At 39.9% G+C, this 25609-nt stretch overlaps 1 protein-coding gene across 1 annotated transcript in view; it reads right to left on the bottom strand.

Moving 5' to 3' along the window:
- Nucleotides 1–11775: 11775 nt before the first annotated feature.
- DCHS2 (dachsous cadherin-related 2) overlaps nucleotides 11776–25609 on the bottom strand; it is a 47936-nt gene continuing 34102 nt past the window's right edge. Inside the window, 13 exon segments of the mRNA XM_040699783.1 lie at nucleotides 11776–13323; nucleotides 13325–13482; nucleotides 13484–13701; nucleotides 13704–14181; nucleotides 14183–14245; nucleotides 14248–14933; nucleotides 14936–15041; nucleotides 15043–15848; nucleotides 17154–17217; nucleotides 17220–17288; nucleotides 17424–17430; nucleotides 23027–23066; nucleotides 24975–25135. Coding sequence (XP_040555717.1) covers nucleotides 13185–13323; nucleotides 13325–13482; nucleotides 13484–13701; nucleotides 13704–14181; nucleotides 14183–14245; nucleotides 14248–14933; nucleotides 14936–15041; nucleotides 15043–15848; nucleotides 17154–17217; nucleotides 17220–17288; nucleotides 17424–17430; nucleotides 23027–23066; nucleotides 24975–25135 — 2995 coding nt within the window. The 3' untranslated portion in view covers nucleotides 11776–13184.

Raw genomic sequence — 25609 nt, forward strand, 5'->3', positions numbered from 1 at the left:
CTCTAGAGGCATTTCAACCACAGCCAGTTTCTGCTCCCATAGTACACTTCCCTCGCCTTCCTCAGCATCTTCCACAGTGTCTTGTTAAAGTTATTTCTGATTCATAAGCCTTAACTTCTGTTTAGTGGGTTTATGAAAATGATAATAAGCTACAGATTTCTTGCAGAGGGAAGCATAAACTGATGTAATTTTCATATTTTAAGCAATCTTCCATGTATCTGAGAGAATGATCCTGTGTGAGAATTCCTACTGAAGCCCTGGGGAAAACTGGATTCAGTTGAATTATTCCCAGATGGCTAAATTCAGTTTCATTTTTGCAGATATTAAAAAAAAAAAAAAAAAAAAGAGGGAAATGTTATGGGTGCTGCCAAGAAACTGAAAAGATACTAGAGATTAACAAAAGAGTGGGACTTTACTGTGCCTCACCACTGAAACAGATTTGAAAGGCGTCCCAGGAAAGGGATTGTTCTTATTGTGTTTGTACTACAGCATTCTGCCCAGAAGGAAAATCCATAGGAAAAAAAAAAAAAACAAAAAAAACCAGCTAAGGCACTAGCAAAGTATTCAAAACAACAAGAAAGCCACTAGGGAAAGTTCCTGGAGGGGGGATAGTACTGTTATTTTTGAAGTGTTTCCTCCAGAATTTCCACAAAATTGCCATACAATACCATACAGATTTTAGGTTAACCATGGATACATAAGATCCAGAGATCTGATTCAGCCTTTGAGCCACAGATGGCACTGCAGACTTTCAGCAAGGAACTTGGGATCCACATGGTTTCACTGATGCAGGATTTGAATGAGACAGACCACTGTCCCTGTGAATAAGGAGCCATTTTCCCAAGGAACACCAACTTTCCAGCCCAGAGTTCTCTTGATCATAGCATAAGGCGTTCTCTTTAATCTTTTTATCTTGCACTTCTGTTTTTCCCCTCAAAAAACCTTCCCTGCCCACTCCACAAAACCCCAGTTCTACTTGGTATTTTGCTGCAGAACAACCTCTCCCAGTGTGTACGCACCTGATGGAATTATGTAGCATGGAGGACAACTCATATACAGAAAGCTAAGCTGTGTTGGAGATAGAACTGTTTTTTTTTTTTACATAGCCAGAGTTGTTAGCAGGATTTCTGTGCTGGACTAACACACTGACTTACCAAATGAAATAGTATTTTATCTTGTTCTTCAGTTGCTTAACCTGCATTTTGCTCTGTTAATCCTTTTTCACTGCATTATTAAATAATAAATCCTCCTCTCCTCAGTTTCTAACAGGTTTCTAACAGTTGCCTTAAAAATAATCCAGTCAAAAACAGTGGATACTTCTCTCCACACAAGAACTATAGATCTCCCCTTCAAAATTACCTTGCTCCAAACAAAAGCTACTAATAAGCTTAATGACTCTCCTACGTTGCAAACAAGAGATTCAAATCCACTAAAAAACAGAAAACTCTTCCACCCAAGTATCTGAGGTTAAAACATCTATCATGAAATATTGCCCTTTAAGCACTGTGTCAAAAATTCTGCAGATCATTTTTATAAATAACGCAGTTAGAAGACTCTAAGTTTCTTTCCTTTCAGAATTCTTTATAGTTGGAATCGTAGCATTAATTGAGGTTGTTTTAGTGACAAAAATAGAAACTATAAAACTTTAAAACTTACTGAAATATTTTATGAATAAGCTGCCGTAAGATATCAAGCATCTATGGAGCACACTGTGGTGTGAAATACCCTAAAATGATTTATTGCTGCTTGTTGGAGATGACTTACGGAATTTACTCATATCATCTCCACTCAAATAGTGCACCTTTCCAAATACACACTGCCAAACATTTTGGATCATACTCTGGAATGTTACACTGTTTATACATATCCCATATATGTACCCTTTTTCCTTTCATCTCTCTAAAATTGAGAAGATTACTGTAATGTAACATTTAATGGAAAACAGTGCTTTCAGCCATCTGACTGCTACTCATCCATCTGTGTTCCATTCCCAAAACAATTCTAGCAGAAATAGATACTGGGTAGGAGAACAGAGGTAGGGCAAACAGAAGAAGAAAAAGATGTAGAATCATGCAATTGAATGCTTAAATAAAAAGTGCCTGCCTTTGAATTGCTACAAGTTATTTATTAAACGTGATCATCTCTACCACATTTCAAAATACCTTGATGAAACTTCAAACAAAATATTTTTAAGTATTTGAATTCCTGGGCAATTTTTTAAACAACTCTACTGATCCAATATTCACATCAAGAAATGGCAATTCTAGATAGCTTAATGGATTAAACAGAGTTCTGAGTTACAGTGCCTTTAAGAATACTGACATCTGTGTCAGTTTTCAGCATCTTGGACACCACTATCTCAGCACATTCTCTTTTGCATTTGTATTGTGCAATGCTAGGTAAGTTCTTTTTTCAAATACAACTGTGTGAGACAGTAACAATTCAAGCATTAATCGTATATTTCTGGTTTGTATAACTGGAGTAACACGAAGAGCCTCTAACACTGTTTAGGAATAAGAATTATCCAATTCATAAGTGTGAAGATGCTACTGAGAGAACACAGATGAGGACAAATAAGGATGAATCAACAGCCAGGATATTTTTCTTTCAAGAATCAAATCAGAACTACTTGCAAATAACTCAGACCTATAAATGTTAAGTTGCAGTTTTTCTTTTGGTTTTGCAAAATACTGGAATAACAATTGGATTCATTTCAAGATGTTAAAAAAAATAGGTTCAGAGGAGTGCCACCAAAATAATTAAGGAACTACAGGGATTGACTCATGATGTGAGAGTAGAGAAAAATCAATATTTTTTGCAGATGAATAAAAGAGATTAAAATAGAGTTGCTATATGGTGAGCAATAATACCAGAAATGCAGTTGTTTTTTAACCAAGAGCAGAATAAGGTATTACAGAATAGTATGAATAACAGGAAAATGAAGGTTAACAAATTCAAAAATTAAATTAATCCAAATTTCCTCTAATAAAATGATCAATCTCTATTCCAATCAATCTTGTTTTCCACTAACAACAGTGATGCAAACATTACATAACACAGAAAACCTATCTGCAAAGATGTCCACCAGTGATCTCACTCCAGTGCTGTTCTTCCCTTTTTAAAGATAACCCTTTGCTGCCTCTTCTGCGGTGATCTCCCCACTGCACTGTACATATGGCACAGTACTCTGCAGTAAGCGTACAATGTTGCAACTCTAGAATAAATTCTTAGTTGACACTGTGTTAAACACTTTTCTGAAACTCAAACACGTGAATTCCATTGAATATATTTACTGAGTTATCTTCTGAAAGACTGTGGATTTCAGTACATTATCTACTTTGGAAACCCATGCACAATCCTAATACATCTGTGTCATGATTCTAATCTTGAGAAGGTAACTAAACAGAGTCCAGGGATGTGCAAAACAATGTATTTTCCCCTTCTTTGCTAAGGGAAGTCCACCAACATTGTCTAGTGGCATTCTCTCATCCCTTCCTTGAAACTTCAAATACCATGCCTCACTATGCTACTGGGCATAGAGTTTCACACATACACACGTATAGTCTTCCTCTATCCTAGGCCAAGGACTATTCTTTCCCTCCTGTTTGATCATGTTAATATCTCTGAGGTATGCTCCCACCTTATGTGTTGTCCCATTTCCTTCCCTGCCCTTACTATTTGCTCCATCCTGTCATTCTTCCATGGTCAACATCACTAGTTTTACCACAAATTAAGGTCACACATGCTTTTACTTAAGCCAGGGGTGATGACTTTTAATCTCTACCTGATTTCCAGTGATCCTATTTCTTTTCTTCCTTTTAGTCAGCAAAGAATCTTTGGAAGTTTGTTTTAATTTTCTCCAGTCTATCCACTTATTTTTGCAGTCCTTTGTGCCCTTCAAAACACAAACAATCCTTACTGGACAGCCAATTTCCTTTCCCTACATAGTCTTCGCTATCCAGACAGTCATAGAGAATGTTCACATCTTTGGCCTGACAAATTATAAATTTCCTCTTCTTTGAGACAGCAGTCCAAATGCTGTCAGAATATGTCTTCACCTCTTATCTATGAAAGTTTGTTCTTTGAAGTCAGTAATCCTGGAATATATCTTACATGATGCAGTAGGGAGTCTGATCAAAGCTATATTGGGCAGTGTAGCTATGACAGTGTGATGTTCCACTTGAACTAATATACTTTGAATAAGTTAGCTGGAGCAAAGCATGCAGCAGCACAACAAGATATTTAGACGAGCTCATTCAGAACTACTTTGGTTCTCCCTGCTGGCTAGATACTGTTAAGCAGACCATTTTAAATATATACCCATTTCTTCCTTTTATCTGAACAGTTATTTTTTAACCGAAACATAACTAACTCATGATCACAGATGCAAGCTTGTTTTGTTTACTACAGTCTAGCATTCTATAATATCCTAGTCACTTACCAGAATAAAAATTCATTTCACAAATTCACAGAATTATAGGGGTTGGAATGGGCCTCTGCAGATCATCTTGTCCAACCTCCCTGTTAAAGCACATTCCCTACAGTAGGTTGCACTGTAACATTATCATTACTAAAAAATGAAGTGCTGTAACATGGGACTGATGCATACTCCTTAGTACTCCAGACTATCACAGGACCTAGAATCATAGAACATCCTGAGTCAGAAGGGACTTACAAGGATAGAGTCCAACTCCTGGCTCCACGCAGCTTTTCAACTTCCCCAAGCAGTTAATATCTCAGGCAATCAGAAAGACTGGATGTGCCTTTAACTCAGTCTAATGTTTTAAACTTTAATTATTCAGATGTCCTCTTTATCATTTAATTTTTATGTTAATTACAGTAATCACGTTTCCTTGTTTCTTTTTGTTTGTATGGTATAAATTAAGTAGTTATATTTAAGTCATAATAATCTCATTAAACCCCATCCAGAAACTGTTAATAGAGGGTTTTCTCTTACTCTATCCCCATGGTCTAAGTATAATGATGGAACATATCATGTTGGTTTAACAGGAAACACTAGCAACTTGATTTCACACCTTAACTGACTGAGGAGGGAGGAGGAAATCAGAATTTCCAATTTTTAGTTGTTAAAACAAAGTTACAAGAAACGTACGGTAGATGAAAATCATGCATATGGGAATGGAAAAATTCTGGAAAAAAAAAACTGTGGGAGTTCAAACATGTCACCGATCCAGTACAGTGGATATCCAGCAATTAAGTTACATGTAGTTTTCTGCCATTTTGCTGCCAGAGAACCAAGTAGGCTGTGGAAACTTCTTATCAATTTCCATCCAGTGAATATATGGTCAGCCAAGAGCACAAGTTGTTCCAATAGCATCAGAGATGCCAAAAATTCAGGCTGCAGAAGTTGTATGACTATTCAGGTAAGCCTAAAAACAAGACTGAAAACAAACACATTCACTTCTCAAAACAATTAAAAAGAAACCAAAATGCTAACACCAACCAACAATCCATTCAACAAACTCCAATCCTTTTCCTGCTCCTGTCACGTTAACAGTTGCTAGCGTAATTTCGAAGACTAATTACTAATTCTACACAGCACTTGGCCTCAGGTAAAGTGCTTATGGTATAAAGACAAGCAAAGGAATTGCTATGGAAGGCATGCTTATTCTATACTTTACGTAAAAGCAGTAGCAAATCAGCCAACAGAATATATTTTACATAGCAGTAGAATGATGAAACAGTAAGGTGACCTCTTCTTTACAGACCTTCTCAGACTTGTGTAAAAGGCACTCCAGCATAAGTATATAAAGCAAGGCTTGCATCAATCACCACAAAGCAGAGGAAACTCTCCTCCAGATCTCCCCTACCACATGCTGGTTCTATTCTGTTTTCCAGGATCTTGATTTCCCTTTTTTCAATACTCCTTCCCACTGCTTTACTGCCCTGTACACCAGGGAGCCCACTCTCCACTGCCAGGGACTCTTCTTAGAGTACCAGGAAGACACACATGTTGTCCATTTCTTTCAGGTGTATTTTTCATTTAGGCCCATTGAAATCAGTGGAAGTCTTAGGGTGTTGGATCAGAACCCAGCATTTTAAAATCTTTTGAAATTAAGTGAACCCTACAGTTTGTTTAAAGGGAGATGCTGGAAATGTGTCTATTCCCAGCTAAACAAGGCTCAGCACAGAAATTTGGAGGTCAGTGCAAGCAGGCTTGATTCACTACTCTCTTCTTTCAGATATGGCACCAGTAAAGCCATTTTATAAACTCTATTGAATTTCCCATCTGAAAGTTTTCAACCAAATGCAGTGCGTACCCATAAGTAATAGCTAAACATTCCTCCAAGCTGAGCTGGTGAGTGGGCATCATCTAGCCCTAACAATTCTCAAGTGCTGCTTTATGTAACATCTGTTGCTGGCTGACCAGCTCTTACAGCACACCGATCAGCTTCCATTTTCTAAGATTAATGACAGCTTTTCATAAGCAATTTACATGTAGTTTTAGGGCAGGCAACTCAGGTTGAGTTAAATACTCTGTGCTTCAGAAGTGTTTAAGATTATTTTCAAGTGGATAAGCTTACACAGACAGGGCTGATATTTTAAAACACAGTTTTATAGTGTTGCAATCCTTTGTTTTTAACATATTAGGGATTTGCGTTTTCTAATTGTAATGAGATTTTCAACTGCAGTTTTGAATATGACAGCGTATCATCTCAGTCTTTTACTACACAGCCTGCATTTTCAGGCATGTTGTTTGGCAACTAATGTTTCATCAGGCGTAAGACCTGTTTGGGTCAGTCAAACAAATAAACAATAAAGAAACTTTGATTAATGTGACTATAATTAGCTAAAGGATTTGGTATTTTCTACCTTGCTGAAGTAGCACATACAGTTCAAAAAACAGAACCATTTCACAATTCTAGAGTGCCCTGATGCCTTCCTGCATTCCTTATAGATGGCCCTCCATTACATTTCATATATTTTAGAAGAAAAGCAATCTGACTTTTTTTTTTTTAATTATTTTTAATGAATAATAGCCCTAGCTGCAAAGTAAAGTGTGAGTCTAAATCAGACGGTTCTATCAATTTTCCTTTCCGTAAGGCCCCTTCTTTTGCCTAGATATCCATACTTTTTCCAACGTTTTAAAAATATTTTCTGTGTTTATGGTAAAATTTTCAAAGCCAGCAAGAGGATTTGTATGCCAGACTGCAGATCTATTCAATATGATCTGAACATACAAATCCACACTCAGACTGAATACATATTAGGCTTGTATATGTGATGGTGAACAGCTAGCAGAACTAACAGCTGTGCAAGACCCAGAAGGTTACTCAATTTGATTTTGCAACACCTTAGTTATTCCAGCCGGATCATTGACAGTTAACTGAGACACATATTGCCACAGTGAGTTGGTTCTGTTGTGCCAGAAAATAGAGACAAAAAGCTGTAAAGCCACTTCATCCACAGACTAAGCCGAATTCTAAACATAAACCTCCCATTACACAATATTTCATAACAGTCACATGTGCCTCCTATTCCAATTAGTGTTTTTACTGGAATTTAGGAGAGAAAAAAAAATCACTCTCCATGCTTACGAATTCTGTGCCACTTCCCTCTTTTACAACGATCCCTCTACATCCTTCCATCAAAGGGTCTGGTTTTCAAGGAGTGACGCAGACCACACACACTGTCAGCACTGACCGAAGAGAATGTCTAATGTTCCCACACTGCTTCCTGAAGTATGCTCAACTACACAGCAGTTAAAGAAAAATGACAGAAAGCACAGAGAATTGATAGCAACTAAATATAAATGATAGTAGGAATGAGTAATGCGAAAGACTTCGCAACAAGGTTCATTTTTATCTGAATTTCTTTTTTTTTTTCCCCATCTGGAACTGTAATAGAAACAACTTCTGTCTTCAGCTGAAAAACTACAAACTAAACATGGACACATGTAGTTAACCAGGGGTTTTTCATATTGCTTTAGAAAACAGGTGTCCCCCAGGGCTCAGTACTGAGGCCACTTCTGTTTAACATCTTTATTAATGGACTTGATGAGGGGATTGAGCGCACACCCTCAGTAAGTTTGCAGACAACACCAAGTTGGGAGGGAGTGTTGATCTGCCTGAGGGGAGAAGGGCACTACAGAGGAACCTGGATAGACTGGATTGATGGGCCAAGGCAAACTGTATGAGTTTCAATAGGGCCAAGCGTCAGGTCCTGCATTTCAGTCACTACAACCCCAAGCAACCATACAGGGTTGGGGAGGAGTAGCTGGAAAGCTGCCTAATAGAAAGGGTCCTTGGTGTACTGATGGACAGTCAGCTGAATGTGAGCCAGCAGCGTGCCCAGGTGGCCAAGAGGGCCAGTGGCATCCTGGCTTGTATCAGGAGTGGTGTGGCAAGCAGGACTAGGGAAGTACTCAGCATTGGTGAGGCCTCACCTCAAGTACTGTGTTCAGTTCTGGGCACCTCAGTACAGAAAGGACATGGAGGTGCTGGAGCAGGTCCAAAGAAGGGCAACAAGGCTTGTGAAGGGCTTGGAGAACATGCCCTAGGAGGAAAGGCTGAGGGAACTGGAGCTGTTTAGTCTGGGGAAAAGGAGGCTGAGGGGAGACCTTATTGCTCTCTTCCAATATCTGAAAGGTGCTTACAGCAAGAGCGGGGTTGGTCTCTTCTCACTGGTAGCAGGATGAGCTGAAACGGCCTCAAGCTGCACCAGGGTAAGTTTAGGTTGGATATCAGGAAAAACTTCTTTAGAGAAAGGGTTGTTAAGCACTGGAATAGGCTTCCCAGGAAGGTGGTTGAGTCACCATCCCTGGATGCGTTTAAAAACTGTTTGGATGTGGTACTCAGAGACATGATTTAGCAGAGGGTTGTTAGTTAGGGTAGTATGGTTAGGTCATGGTTGGACTTGATGATCTTTAAGGTCTTTTTCAACCTGCGTGATTCTATGATTTATAATCCCTGCATGATGGATACCCCAAAAAAGTTTCTCCTCTTTGCCCAGGAATCTGCTTAAATATCAGTGTAATGATTACTACTGGTAGATGGAATTGGGAAATCCATTTGGTAGTGATTTACACCAGCGTCTTCAAGGCTGCCAACAAGAAATCCAGAAGGCAGACAGCCAAAATTCCAGAAAAGACAACTGTCTTTTACAGCTTACGCATTTTGAGCTTAATATGATTTTCCACTAACAAGTTCCGTACCTTCTATGAAGTGCTAAAACTGGTATGCAGAATTGCACAGTAACAGCCCTTTCAATGCAAGCTAATACTAAACTCATGGTAAATTATGGATGTTATATACTGTTTACTTAGGAAAAAAAACCAGTAAGGTTAAAAGAACTATGCAATTTATTGCAAACACTCATTTCAACAGTCACTTTTTAAAGCTTGACAATATACAAAACAGTATTTCAAGTAAATTTGTTTCCTGTTAGATACAGAATGAGTTAATACACATACAGGCAAGGAAGAGTCTCATAACACTTAAGAGGAACACAGAACATACATTGTTTAATTTGTGTGTATGAGAAACTGGATGCAAGTATACTAAGTCTTCCAGTGAGGCATCAAAATATATTTGAAGGAGCAAAAAGGACAGACAGAAACAGGATTTGCTTACTTTTCAAGCAGAATTGTAGCAAGCAGAGATTAACATGGGTGAGGTCTACATCTCGTAGAAATTATGACTGCATACTTTCAAGATCTCTAACACTAATATTTCATTTGCAACAGCAGCATTAGTGAATTAAAAGCTATTCATTAATCCAGAATCTATACACAAAACAAAGCCTGAGATACTACTTTATAATCATGAAAGTGAAGAATACACCATTTTGCTTTGTGAAGAACTTCCTCCTCCACCAAACACCCGCTGCAAAGATGATCTCTATCAGGATAGCACGTTTCTCGCTCCTGCTCAGAGAAGAAGCCGCCACTTGACCAGGACTGCGCGAAACTAAAAGCAGTTAAGATGATGACTGTACAGAAGAGTTAGTTCTCTGTGCCATGACTGCCTCCCAAAACTACAATCACACATAACTGAACATCACAACAGACACTTCTCATTCAAAATTACAATTCAAGTTGTTAAGTCAACACCAAAAGGGTTGTAGATAGCATAATTTTAACAGGTAGAAAATAACCTTCTATGAACATTACCCACAGAACTTAAGTTCTAAAAAAAAAAAAAAAACAAACACTATTAGATTGAGCTATCAAACTATTACATATCGATGCTACCATAGTACAGTTGCTTTTCCATGTACACAAGTTTCCCACTGAAATGTCACTAAAAAGTTTCTATAACCCATTCAATTGCAAAAATAACTGCATCAAAAGTAGTCAGAACAAGCCACTCTGAAAGCTCATCAAGAAAAGTTGGAACTTCAATAACCACATATGCATCCTACAACCACATAAAAATGTGAAAGCATATTGCCTTCTTCAGACAGAGGTTCTAAGAAGTTTTACTGCACAAGTCTGGTTCCCAATCTGATGGCTCAATTCATACTGAAACAATGGCCTCAAACCGATTCTCCATGTTTGGATATGAACTGGGAATGACTCCTCTCCTTTTCCTTTCTGACACAGGTTTTCACTGGACTATAAAATTTATCTTCCTCTCTCCTTCTTAGTGAGATCTGTTGATTCTGATAAATCACTTTGCTATGCTGACTTTTTCAGCCGTGGCAGTATAACAAAACTACACCTTTAAAAGAAGCACTCTTGCACAGCAGCAAGGAGTGTATTAAACATTTGTACAGTGCAGGTATGCCTATGGAAGCAGGATCATATTCAAAGACCGGCTATGAAACCACTGTAATGCTATAATAGGATGGAAAAGTACCACAATAATAGCAGGGTGGCAAAGTCTTCTGCTACAACAAATAAGAACAAGCCCAAATGCAGCACCTGCAGAAACAAAGGAAAAGAACAGTTTACCATTAGAATACCTGAAGTAAGCTGGGATCACCAGCAAGAGACACCCTCATCTCCACTACCAACCCTTAAATGAGGTCTGGGAAGGGGTGGATCCTGGCTCCACCCCTTCCATCAGTCAGGTGCATTGCATGCACCTGAGCTCCCCTAGGTTGGCATTGCCTTCCCACCAGGTGCTCAGTCACTGGTTCAGGCTGTGACTTAGCACTTCCGCTACAACCACAGATTGTAAAACAGTAAGGATCATGACTGATGTGACTGAGGAAATAACTGACATAGGTCCCATGTAATCATTCAGTCTAACAACACTGTATTCATTTCCTCCAGCTGTTACTTGAACAACATACACTTCTGTATATGTCCAACTTCTAGCAGATTCCCAGGCACCAACTACTCTTCCCTAGAGCCCAGCTTTTATATGCACAGTGCAAAAGAAGCGAAGACTTTTAAATATACACCGAAGAGAAGCCAAAGTTACTCCAGACGTGATTTCTATTTTATTAGTCTGATACAATATACAAGCATACACAGCAGTATATATATGTGTACATGACTGGATATATATACACAAAATGTGGTATGTATGATACATACAGCAAAGAAGGCCAAATATCTGGTCTTGCAAAGATGTGCCCATAACAGCACCGAAGAACAGCATGTAGGCATAGAAGACCTCAATTGTGACACTGTCCTATCCTACAGCTGCTTGGAGAACATGCCATCTTCTCCATCTTCTGTAATAGGACAGAAAGACAACAGATAGTTATTTTAACTCTAGTAATAAAAAAGGAGGTTGCTTTTATCTTACCATTATTCTTTTTTTTTTTTTTTTTTTTTTTCCCCAAGGGTTTCTATGAGTGAGCCATTATTAAGTAGACTATCATGACATGCTGGCCCAAACTGCTGAACTTGCACATCACTCTAGTACCCTTTAGTGCCTGGTTACTTTTAAAGTACCACTTCTTTCTGGGGTCTTAGTACAGAAACAGGCAATTCCAAAATGTCAGAACTCAAGCAGGTGGTGCAGAAGGCCAGCTTGACTGATCAGTGACCTTATTCTAGAGCTTAGGTGAAAAGTGTATGGCCACTGGAAGCAAGGTCAGCCAACATGAGGGGGACTACAGTGATGCCATTTGCCTTTATAGGGAGATGGCCAATACTGAAGGGGACAACTGAAAGTTTATTTGTTGGTTGGTGTTTTTTTTTTTTTTTAATATGTTAACAACAAAAGGAAGACCATAGAGAACATTGGTCTGTTACTTGATGAGAATGGTCATATTAAAAACAGAGACATAGTCAAAGCAGAGATTTAATGCTTTCTTTGCCTCCATCTTCAACATCAGGGATAAGCTCTAGCACCCTAGGTGCCCAGAGTTAGAGAACAGTGACTGCAGTAACAATAAAATCCCTGCCCACTCCAAACTTGTGTGTGATTTGCTGCTCCACCTGGATACATACAAGTCCTTGGGCCTAGTGAGATTCATCCCAAGGTACTATGAGAGTTGGCCAACATCATCTCAATTATTTCCAATTGTCTTGGGAATGGGGAAAGGTCCCAGGTGACTGGAAGCTAGCTAACATTTTTCCAATCTTCAAGAAGGGAAGAAAAAAAGGAGTACCTGTGAGTCTCACTTCAGTGCTGGTAAATTATGGAGCTGCATCAAGGAATGTCAGGTGGGGGTTACAAAAAGGATCTTCAGCAGAGGGTGGTGGACATGGAACAGGCCCCTCAGGGCGGTGGGCACAGCCCCAAGCTTTTTGGAATTCAAGAAGCATTTGGACACCACTCCCAGTCACATAGTCTGATTTTGGGTGGTCTGTGTGGAGCCAGGGGTTGGACTTGATCCTTGTGGGTCCCTTCCAACTCAGGATATTCTATGATTCCATGATTCTACCCTCTCATAATGCAACCGCAGAAAAAAATTCCACAGAAAACAGTTACTACCATTAATTTGTTACTAACACATTTTGTTAAAAACATTAGAATTGATCAAGTTGGTTTTCAGGCACCAAGCTGTGTGATTTACAATGGGAAACCACACCTGTTGGGAGCTGCAAAAGGAGAAACCTCATGGACTGGCAGCATACTCTGTGAAGACCATGATGGATTGTTACAAAGTTTGTGGCTATTTTATATATTAACCATTTCAGCTCATGAGAACAGAAAAGATAGTGGTAATCCAGTTTTGACAGGCATGTTTTGTTTGTTTAAAATACACAAAATGCATTTCAAGCCATATATTTTTTCCACATACTACCATCAGTTAATAACCTAGACTTGAATTTCCTCCTCTGTTGCAAGTTCATGGCTTGGACAAATAAGATATATTCCTACCATTCTCCCATCAAAGGTTAATGCAGAAGCAGTAGGTGTCTGCATGGTAAGCAAAGATAGAGAAGGAGAAAAACTATCCAAGACTATGGATAAGGGAAGAACGAAGGCATTTTTTAAATGCTTGCCCAGATATTACATTTGGCATCCATGGTGGTACTGTCCTTATGCCAGGTTGAGCTACTGATGTTACCAAGGGAGGAGGGAAAACAAAAGGCTTCTCCTTAGGAAGGCTACAAAACACATCCACTTTCATCTTTCAGTTTTGCAATGTCACTGAAGACTGAGGAGAGAGGCTGAAATCTGGTTTCCCAGCTGAGCAAGCAATCCCAGCTGTAACTGCCTCTGAGGTCCTCATCAGAGGTGCCAAGAGTTGCGAGCAAATCACACCCAGAGTCCTGCCTATCTGATACTAAGGTATAGTCTCTTGTGAGGTCTGTCAATATGTCCTTCTTATTTCAGTTTTTTTAAGTGGCTGAGACAACACTTTGTTACTTGGATAGGCTGCATCACAGGCTTCTCCACCTTTGCATTGAACAGCCGGTATGCTCTCCACGCTTTGCGTGGTAGCCGCAATGTTGGTTTCCCCAGACAGGCAGGAAAGGTGGTCAGACTCCCTTGGGATCCCTGAATCTGGCACCCGGGAGTCTCGCTCACTCAGTGTGGAGCCAGGACTCTTCCTGCAAGGATGTTCATTGATCCTTTTGATTTCTTCATCCTCTGCAGTTTCTCCTTTGGCAGAATTGTGGCCACTGAAGCCTGAATGCCTGCAGGGCACATCATTGTCTTTCCTCTCTCTGATTCCTGACAAGCTCAGCCAATCTGCTATGACACCCGTGGGAAGCATACCACTCTCAGTATTTTGGATTTTCTGTCAGACCTTAAGAACCATATCTTCTCTGGCCAAATTCACATCAGTAGCTGAGAAGGATAATGTTTCTTTTTTTCACACAAGAGTTTATCACATCTTTCTGCTTATATCTCAGAATAAGTGCAATAACGCTGACAGCAAGGCAAGCAGCAGGAAAATAATGAGAGAGGCAGAAAGGCTAATGGACAGACTGTAGGTTGACACAAAAGGATAACTTTCAGGAGAATCGGAAACATTCATCAGAACAGTACATACTGCAAACTTTGGCTACATTTTTGGGCTCTGAGCCCTTACCAACAATTTCAAGGTGTCATCATTCCTTTTGCTGTCATTTCTATTTTGGTGAACAGTTTGAGTCAAATAAATACCACCACTGTTTTGATTTACAGAAAAGAATGCAGAAGTTTTTAGCAGGGAGGAACAAACAACTCCATCCTGTTCACCATCATTATCTGATGCTGTCACCTTGCCAAGCAACTGGCCTGCTTCATTTTTCCTAGGGAGATTAAAGAAATACTGATCTTGTGAGAAAACTGGGTCAAACTCATCTCTGCCCTCAATATCTACCTGAACTGTAATTGTGGCCAGTAAGTCACCTTTGTCTTTTGCTTGGATTATGAGACAGTACCTATTCTGACTTTCATAGTCAAATGTTTGCTTTGTATGAATATCTCCTGTCAAAGAGTCAATGAAAAACATGTCATGATCTCCAGGAGCTTTACGCTGAGCCAAATATGAAGACTGGATGGAGTAGGTGAGATGTCCATAGGAGCCTTTATCAAAATCCAGGGCAGTGACAGTGCATACAAAAAAAAGCTGGGCAGGTTTTCACTGACAATACAGTTCATGCTGGGAAACAAAAACAGTGGAGCATAGTCATTGTCATCTAGAACGCTAAAGTGGACAACAGAAAAAGCCACACTTTTTAACATCAGCTCTTCCATCTGTGCCTTGAATGAGCGAAGTAAATTTCGTGGTATCCTCATAATCCAGAGTTTTCATCAAATCCACAGATCCAGTTTTCCCATCCATCTGAAAATACTGCTTGTCATTTCCAGAAGTTATAGCATAAGTGATCTCTGCATTACTGCCTGCATCAGGGTCATTTGCTAAAACTTCTGTGACATGGCTACCGACAGGGAGGCCTTCTTTGACGTGAACGTGGTACTCTGAGCTGCTAAATTCTGGAGGATTATCGTTGACATCCAGTACAGTTATTAGCACGGTAGCAGTTGAGTTCAAGGAGGGCTTCCCATGATCAGAGGCAAGGAGGACCAGACGATAGGAAGCAGTAGTTTCCGTGTCAAGAAGACTGTTCAAAACAAGATTGCCAACAAGCTTGTAGGATGTTTCTGACTCCGTGACACTTGTTTCCACATTGAATAAGTTCTCAGCATTGCCATCAATAATAGAGTACTCATTGTATGCATTTTCACATGTCCAGTCATAGTCTGTTACTGAAAATGCAAGGATGCTTTCTCCTACTGAGGCACTCTCACTCACGCTGAGATTGTACAGTGCTCTTGTGAACTGAAGGGCATGGTTATTTATATCTTCTATGTGTACCTCTATAGAGGTGACTGTGCTCAGAGCAGGACTGCTACTGTCCACAGCAGCTACCAGTACCTGAATAAAGGCATTGTTTTCCCCCCTGTGCCACTGCCTCAGTAGTGAACAATGAACGTGAAAATAAAATACAATTTGTAAAAGTTCACACTCTAAGGCATATAAACCTGATTGCAAAAGCTGAATCTTATCAGTCATGTTGGAAAATGGCTCAAATGTAACTCTATGAAATCACAGTTAATGCAGTAAGCCAAGGCCTGCTCACAAGCATGCAGTATCAAATACACATACTGCACTCAGACAGACAAAAATTTCTCTGTTCCTCATAGTAGCTTGAACATGCAAACTGCAGAAAATAGAAGGCAAAATAAAATATAACATGTTCATCTTTAGGGGTAGCTCTGCTGTGCAAGTTCATTACTGAACATCATTAGTTCACTTTTGCTTGCAGTCTAGTAACAGCACTGTGGGCATATTTGATAGGTTTTAGATAGGTTTGGCAATATGTCAACATGTTTCGTTCAACTTGCTTATGTGAATACGTTCATAAGCCATTCACTTCGTTTTTTTATTTAAGCACCATAGAGACAACTTTGTGACAATTACTATTTTTTATTCTCTGTTAAAAACAACCTCTACGTAAGGATAAAAGAAAGGTCAGTTAAATATTGAGTAAAAAATAGATAATTTTATTTGGGTGAGACATTTGTACATTCAGTGTTTGTAGTTAGCATCACTCAATGAACATGCACTCAAAACTTCACCTCATGAATGCCTAAGAACAAAAAATAAGCGATATGCACTTGCATACTGAACAGATACACATCATTTTTCCAGTATCTACAACAACGGAAGCTGACACTAGCAAAAATTATATGTACACATGTATATTGAGACACACACACACCATCTTTCTACCTCTCAGAGTATTACAACTTTATATCAGAAAAATTAAATCAGTAAATCTATTAACCACTAACAAAGTCAGTGTACTTTGAACAGTGAGTTCTCAAATTAGAAAACTTTTAAATTCCCCTTTGGGTAACTGAATAACAAGTACTGCAAAAAGCATACAGTCCAAGCTGTAGAGAAGCTCCATTATGATAGGTTCAACTTATTTTGAAAAGCAGAAGGTATGAACCCAAATTTAATGCAGTTTAATACATGAGCTGAAAGGCCTTGAAACACTGAAAAGTGTACAACAGCTTCTCTTTTAAGCTACATCAGAGAAATAGTACCTATGCTAATGGATGTTGTGAGTAGCTGTTTTGAGCATGGTTCAGGGACAAATTGAGAGCTGGTCTTTGATGCTATCATTTCTTCATCAACAATGTCAGATCTAGCCAAAATACATAGTGGACTTCAGACACCAATTATTTCCAGAACTGATCTTTAGCAACAAGTGAGGAAGTGGAATATGACTTTTCAGTTTACACTGAAAAAGTGGAAATAGACCATGCTTACAGACTCACCATTCTTGTGATCAGTGGAAAATCCCTCCAAGGAAGAGAGAATTTTGTAGGAAATCATTCCATTATGCTCTGAATAGCTATCCACAGCAGAGTCAGAACAGTGGTACCCACTGAAATGAACTCTGGCAAGTTCACCTGTCATACAAAGAAAAATGAAAGTTTTGATAAAACTTCATGAAAGATTTTGAACGTAAACAATTGTTTTTCCTTCATTTGATCTGATAAGGAAAAAAGAATACAGTTTTTATCTTTAGAAAAGGTTTCACCTACCTGTTTCCTTAAAAAACAAAAGAATAAAGAACTATTATATTGAAAATGATGCATACAACACAGTCGGGCTTTGTAGAAACATTTAAACAGAAGTAAAATTAATATAGTTCAGGCTCCATTTGATGAGCTCAATGAATCCCTGAATCTCTCCTCAGTAATACACTAACAAGAGGAATACTTTGCATTGCACTGGAACTGAGTGCTGAGGGAACTGGTGGGGTGATAGCCGAGGCACTTTCCATCATCTATCAGCGCTCCTTGTTGACGGGTGAGATCCCAGAAGACTGGAGGCTTGCCAATGTGACTCTCATCTACAAGAAGGGCTGCAGGGAGTATCCGGGGAACTACAGGCCTGTTAGCCTGACCTTGGTGCCAGGGAAGGTTATGGAGCAGATTGTCTCGAGGGAGATCACGTGGCATGTGCGAGACAACCGGGGGATCAGGCCTAGCCAGCATGGGTTCATGAAGGGCAGGTCCTGCTTGACCAACCTGATCTCCTTCTATGATCTAGTGACCCGTCTGGTGGATGAGGGAAAGGCTGTTGAAGTAGTCTACCTAGACTTCAGCAAAGCCTTTGACACGGTCTCCCACAGTATTCTCCTGCAGAAGCTGGCAGCCTGTGGCTTGGACAGGTACACTCTTGTCTGGGTAAGGAACTAGCTGGAGGGCCAGGCCCAGAGAGTGGTGGTGAATGGAGTTAAATCTACCTGGTGACTGGTCACGAGTGGTGCTCCCCAGAGGTCAGTGCTGGGGCCTGTCCTGTTTAATATCTTTATTGATGACCTGGATGAGGGCATTGAGTGCACTCTCAGTAAGTTTGCAGATGACACCAAGCTGCCTGGAAGTGTCGATCTGCCTGAGGGTAGTGAGGCCTTACAGGGGGATCTGGGTAGGCTGGATAGCTGGGCTGAAGCCAATGGGATGAGGTTCAACATGACCAAATGCTGGGTTCTGCACTTTGGCCACAATAACCCCAGGCAACACTACAGGCTTGGGGCAGAGTGGCTGGAAGACTGTGTAGAGGAAATAGACCTGGGGGTGTTGATTGACGCTAGACTGAACATTAGCCAGCAGTGTGCCCAGGTGGCCAAGAAGGCCAATGGCATCCCGGCTTGCATCAGAAACAGTGTTGCCAGCAGGAACAGGGAAGTAATTGTCCCCCTGTACTCAGCACTGGTGAGACTGCACCTTGAGTACTGTGTCCAGTTTTGGGCCCCTCACTGTAAGAAAGACATTGATGCCCTGGAGCATGTCCAGAGGAGGGCAACAAAGCTGGTGAGGGGTCTCGAGCGCAGGACCTATGAGGTGCGACTGAAGGAGCTGGGATTGTTCAGTCTGGAGAAGAAGAGGCTCAGGAGAGACGTTATTGCTCTCTATAACTACCTGAAGGGAGGCTGTAGTGAGCTGGGGGTTAGCCACTTCTCTCATGTGACTAATGATAGGACTAGAGGGAATGGCTTCAAGCTGTGCCAGGGAAGATTCAGGCTGGACGTTAGGAAATACTACTTCTCTGAAAGGGTGGTCAGGCAGTGGAATGGGCTGCCCAGAGAGGTGGTGGAGTCACCGACCCTGGAGGTGTTCAAAGAGCGTTTGGGTGTTGTGTTGAGGGACGTGGTTTAGCGAGAACCATTGGTGATGGGCGAATGGTTGAACTGTGTAGGAAATCAGCGGGAGAAATGTGACGACCATAGTAGATGATCAGCAAATCTCATTTATTGTTTCAGCTGCATGTACATTTATAGTGTGGATAATAGGCTCATACGTATTGCTAAAGTGGAGCTCAGGATTGGCTCGCTAGTCAGTGTCAACTACACCTATCTTTGTGCTCTGTGGTTATCTCTCAGCAAACACTCTCTTACAGACTTCTCAAAACACTGTTGCCGCCTTTCTCCATCGGCATCCTGTTTTGTTCCTTGTTCTCATACCTGACCTTGCGCGTAACAAGGTTGCTTAACCAGCTGCACAGTGTCTGCATGGCTTTTCTCAGTCAGCCAGTCATCAATAAATCTCTCCACAGAACTGGGTGATCCTGTGGGTCTTTTCCAACCTTGGTGATTCTATGATTCTATAGTTCTATGAACTAGGACTGGCTTTTCTCCTTTCTTTAAGGAACATATATTTTTCTGTACATACAATACAGTTTGCAGTCCCATTCTGCAGAAACTAAAAAACAAAAAAAAAAAAAAAAAAAAAAAAAAAAAAAAAACCAAACCCTCAACCCCGAAAACTTGAAAATCTCAGCACCAGAGTCTGAAAAATTACCAGATTACTCCAAATAATTTTTCAAATTTCTCCCTTCTTTTCGACACATAACCTGGGAAACCAGGACAGACCATACCCTTCTTAAAAGCTCCCACACAGTATTTATTTTTGTGACTAGTTTCCTTTTACCTTCTAAATTCAGTTTTGAATTAATAGTAGCTACAAAGGCAGTTGCTTCAAGTGTCAGTCTAAATTATTTCAACATGCAGATTATATGTGCATATAACAGACATATACAGTATAAATATGAAAACATTTTCAAGGACGACAAAAGGATAAAAATTACAGGGCTATGAATAGGGAGTTATATATATCATTGACTGAGAAGAAGCAGTGCATCTTACTGTTCAAGCAACATATCAAATCATCAGGACTGTAGAGAGAGTTCAGCTGTTTCTGTTAGCACGGTCAATAGAGTTACACTGATTTACAACAGGTCATAACACTGCCTGTAACATTCACTTTGATTCACACAACCTTTCCTAGCACCTGCACAAGCAAGGACTTTCCTAAATTATTCTTCCAAATCAGACACACACAAGAGTTATGAAAAACTGAAAGCCAGGTTCTAAAAATCACTTGAGCATTACAAGTGCATTTTTTTCTGGGATTTTGACTTACAGGTTTAAGTGGGTGATTTACACAAATCCTGACAACTCAGGTACCTGAAAGTTTTGCAGGTGCCTACAGTCTATTCCAGTTATGTGAGTGGCTAAGCTGCTTTCTCTGCACAGGCTCAGAGGTTGAAATTCTCCAGAACATCAACTGCTTAAGCTTATTCCTCAGAGCTGCCTGAAATTTGTAAATGAAGCATTACTCAATCCAAGTCTTCTGTGATGCCTCACATTTTTGGCTCTGAGCAGTCCCAGCACACACAAAAAGCACTAAGTCAAGCCAATAGCTGAGTTCACACGCTTGCAGAATGGCTGAGGTTGGTAGGCACCTTTGGAGGTCGTGCTGTCCACAGGCCCTGCTCAGAACAGAGTAACTTAAAGCATGTAGTCCGGACCGTAGACACCTCCAGGGATGAAGGCTCCTCAACCTCCCTGTCAGGACAAAGTTCTTCCTGAAGTTTCAGTGGAATCTCATGTACTTCAGTTTGTGCCCCCTGCCTCTCATCCTGTGACTGGGCACCATGGAGAACAGTCTAGCTCTTCTTTACTAGACCCACCAGATATTTACATACAGTGGCAAGATCCTCTCTGAGCCTTTTCCGTGCCAGAATGAACAATCCATGCTCTAGGCTCTCCTGGGCAAGCCCCACAGCCTAGCCACACATGAATGAGCCCTAAGGAGACAACTCCTTTGGTAGCCTCACTTTCCCTACAGCTCCAGGCTGTCTCTTCCCTGTCCATAACCCTAACCTAAGCCACTGCATGTGCCTAGTCTTAGCCCAAGCCCCACAGCCTCTGTATCTCATGAAGGCATCAGGCCAAAACCCTTTCAGCAGTCTGATCCCTACTTTCAGGAGCCTTGTATGACATATGTTCCAATTCCTTCAATCATCTTAGCGGCCCATCGTTGCTAAAACAGTTTGGTTCAAAACATTGTTGGACGTCTTGTTTTCTAAAACAGTCTAGCATTCAAATCTATGTCCGGAAGTCCAAAAGCTGAGCTGTGTCCTTGCAGCAGAGTTCCTAGGTTACAGCCTGAACCAGTACGTGAGCACAGGAGGAGCGGGGGTAGCCTACATCCACCCTTCCTCTCTCCCGGTCTCAGTGATGCTTCCAGGAGCATGTATACAGTAAGAGTCTGCTTGGGTTTCTCCCCCCCTTCTCCTTCCGGTGCACCAGAGTGACTTGCAGAATCAAACTCTATAACCACAAAGTAGTTATAAAATCAGGTATGTTTTAAACAATGCTGAGCAGAGCCGGATGCAAGGGGGATAGCTCCTCCTAACTTGCATACCAGTCCACAGAAATGTTACATATTTGTAAATCAAGTTTATACATATTCAACAGGTTACACTGAACTCCACTACATATTCATTAGTCAAGTCCCTCCCCTCCGGCGCATGTATGGTCGCATCCCCATCTGGTGGTCCCTTGGGATGAAGTAAACACTCTTCCTCATTATGTCTTCTTGAACCTTAGCTTACTTTCGTCCTCATTATCCTAATCCTTGCTGACTAGGTTCATCCCTTCCTCATTGTCTTGCTGACGAGGAGACTGGGGCCTATTCTTCTTCTACCTCCCTCCTCTGGTTCTCCTTATCTTGCCGACAAGGAGTCTGGTACCTGTGTCTTTCTTACCACAAAAGAATGCTCCTGTGGAATGTAAGCAGAATCTAAACCGTCCAGGTAGAATCGCAAAATCAAACCCTCTTTCATTAAGCGGAATCAATTCGAATCAAGTCCCCCCTTTTTCACGGGTGACTGACTGAAATTTTAATTTTTGTATATTACAAGAACAGTATTTAGGAGAATCTAGACGGCAAAAATATACTGAAATCATAAAGACATAGTGATGCATTCATTTCAGCCAAATTCATGTAATGTGCAGGTAGTTTAAAAAAAAAAAAAAAAAAAGCCTTGAAAAGATTGTGTCAGGTAAGATATTTCTCAAGAAGGCAATTCAGAGTAGGAATTAAAACTTAAGTACTGAGTTGTCCCTGGGAGAAATCTGACTCTCCCCATTGATTATGAAAGGACAAAAAAGGAACATGAAAATCAAGCAGTATTAAAACTTCCAAAGTAATATACAACCCGGATGTCTGCAGAGATACAGAAAATACTGACACCATTCATCATTGTCAAAGCCCCTCTGGTTTTAGAAGGACCAGAATCTCACTGTCAGATTAAGGGAGTTTGACTCAGGCTTCTGTTTTACACCTGCATAAGGATCAGTAGAAAATTGTTAACAACCTTTTTGATTCCACAAAGTAGCAAAGAAAACAGTAAAGGATGTGCTGATAGACATGGATAAAAGGGTGTTTACTCTGTGGGAACCAGCTTCTGAACAATAAAAAGCAAATGGTAACACTAAGCAAAGACAATTTAGAAGACTCTGTCCTCCCCCAAGATTATGAAGGGAGTTAAAAATTAAATCTAACTCAACAGGTGCTCTAAGAGGGCAACTGATTGAAAGCAGAAAACATCAAGCTACATGAAAAAATACACGTCGGTGCTTGGCATCTCTATCGAATGTTTTGGGTAGGAGCAACTGTTCACATGTGCGTCAACGTTTTCTGGGTCTCTCAAGAAATCTCCTCAATGCTTCACTTCTTCCTCTTAGTCGAAAATTGCTATCCCAAATGTCAAGGAGACACTGTATTCTAAACACTCACACAACAGTATGGAACAACAAGGCTGTAACTCAAGCTGTGGATTGCACTTCCATTACCGAACCATGCAAGCTCTGCCCTGGGTGTCTTCGTGGTTTCCTATACCAAGAGAACACATAGCTTGAATTGCAGACTGGAATTCCATCAGTGATCATGTATAATTCCATATAGAAAGTGTATTTTTTTTCTAGAATGAATATTGGAAAGGTACAAATAGAAATATTTTACTAAAAATAATCACTTTCTAGGGTTTCAGGAAAAAACTCTCATAAAAATATTTCAGCCAAGGCAGTAAAATTAAAGTTCTGTCAACATTTTCATTACAAACCCTCTTGTAAGGGACTAAGAACTTCTAGGGATGAAAACATTCAATTTAGATAAAATGAATAACTCCTTGCAAACTGGAAAGAACCAATGGTATCATTTTGAAATTAAACAGCAAACCAGTTTTAAAAGCTTCTTTTGTTATTCGCTTTCCACCCAGCGACACAGATTAAAAAAGTTAATAAAGAGAGGGAATATGAATATTCTAATCCTCAAACAAACTGCCCATCAAAAATGCTAGAATTCCAACTTAAATATTGGAGTAAATCAGGTTTCCAGTTAAAGTTAGATACCAGAATTGTTAGGATTACATGTTCAGTGCTTCACTAATGATAAACGTCCTTCCTTTGGAGGATTATTTCCAGGCACTCTTTTAAAGTACTACATGCAAATACAATGTTACTGAAGAGTAAGAAAGGGTTCAGTAAAAAAGGGGTCTGCAGAAACTAAGGGTAAAAGGAATAGAAATGACTTACAGAAGCAAATATGCAGAGGCCACTAGAAGAATGGGATAGTAACAAGAAGGGATTAGGACAGTGGGGGGGCAGAAGAGATAAAGATGAGGGTGTGAAAACAGCTCAAGGACACCAGGCAAGAAGGTGAGAAGGTATCCCCAGAGTAAGTTAGAACTGGTTCGGGGGCTACCTCTCCCTTAGGGTCAGAAGTTTACAGTCAGTACGACTACGAGCCTTCGCAAGGAAGACTACAGGCCTTCATCCAACGACCACCAGGAGGAGACCCCCACTGCTCATGACGCATGCGCGAGGGGGAGGGACCGTATGCTAAGGAGTTCTCAGAAATGTAATGAATATGTATAAGAATTTCAGGAAAATCATTGATTATGTATTAGCTCTGCCTATATCTATACCAAGTTTTTGTCCTGATGGCATGCAAGTTAGGAGGAGCTGTCCCTCTGGCATCTGGCTCTGTGCAGTGTTGATTAAAACATACCTGATTTTATAACTACTTTGTGGTTATAGCGTTTGATTCCTCAAGTCATTACGCTATTTAAATAGTGAGTAAAAATCAGAAATGATGTTTTTGATTCAGTGAAAAACCGAAAAATAAACTGCATGTGAAGCGTTCTACATATTAATTTAAAATAAAGCATTTCCTTTAGGAAATTACATTTATATTTCTTAGAAATTTCACTTATATTTAAAAAAAATCACATACTGTTCATTTTTTTCGTGTGGTTTTCTAAACGTTATTCTGATTCACAATAATCCTGATTGGATGATTAAAAATTTGAGGCCCCACACTGCCATGTTTGAAAAAAAAAAAAAAAAAAGAAATTTCTACTAACACATATAATGCAATCTAGTTTTCATAGAGATTGCAGTATGTAAAAAGGGTATATTTATGAATCAAGGTACTTGCAGTTTCCCTTCAAAGCATAATTTCTTACTTACTCTAGTGAATCATGTTCACTTCTATTAGTGAATGTCACAACTGACAGAATAAAACTGTTTTCCTTCCCCTAACAAGTAACCACAAATCCATGCTAGAAATGAGCAGCTTTAGGGCTCTTTTCAGTGCTGCCTAATTTTGCAACCAGGCTCTGCAGGTAACGGATATCAACAGAAGACTGTAAAATGAATATTCTAAGCAAACTTACATTAAAAAGAGTACTTTTTTTTTTTTTTTTTTTTTTTTTTTTTTTTAGGATCTCTGCATACAAACCTATAACATGATTTAGGACAGTATTAGTTGACAAAGTCCCTCGTGCTGAATCAATTAGAAACGCTGCATTTTCATTACCAGACCAAATTACATATTCTGTTTCTCCATTCAGCTGGCTGTCAAGGTCAGTTGCAGATATATGTTTGGAAGCAAATCTGAGGCTTAATTCAAAATGATAGAACATGATTTTGCAAAGAAAACTTTACACTACTGTGTTTCTGGTTACTTTCCTCTTGACTGCTCAAATTCAAGCAAACAAACATACCGGCCCCCAACATAAGTACATGTGAGGTCATGAAATCTGCTCTTGAATTGAAATAGTGTGCACAAATTTCCCCACACTATCTGAAATACAGCTACACAAAGCATTAGGTATGAATATAATCATTTTACACTGGTTATATTTTTATAAGCTTGTTGTTAGAATCCTGTCTCTGTTGGATTCACTTTCTCACTGGTCCAGGACTATTTCTTAAAATATTACCACTATACAGTTAAAGGATAACTGTAATTAATTATTAAGGTTTTCAGAGCTTTCATGGGACAGTTTTTAAATTACTTTATAAAACATGAATCAACATAAAAGATGCAGAGGGAATCTACAAAAGCGGCATAATAAATAACATTCAACAGCA

Source organism: Gallus gallus, chromosome 4 (genome assembly GCF_016699485.2).
Source record: "Gallus gallus isolate bGalGal1 chromosome 4, bGalGal1.mat.broiler.GRCg7b, whole genome shotgun sequence".
NCBI lineage: Eukaryota > Metazoa > Chordata > Aves > Galliformes > Phasianidae > Gallus > Gallus gallus.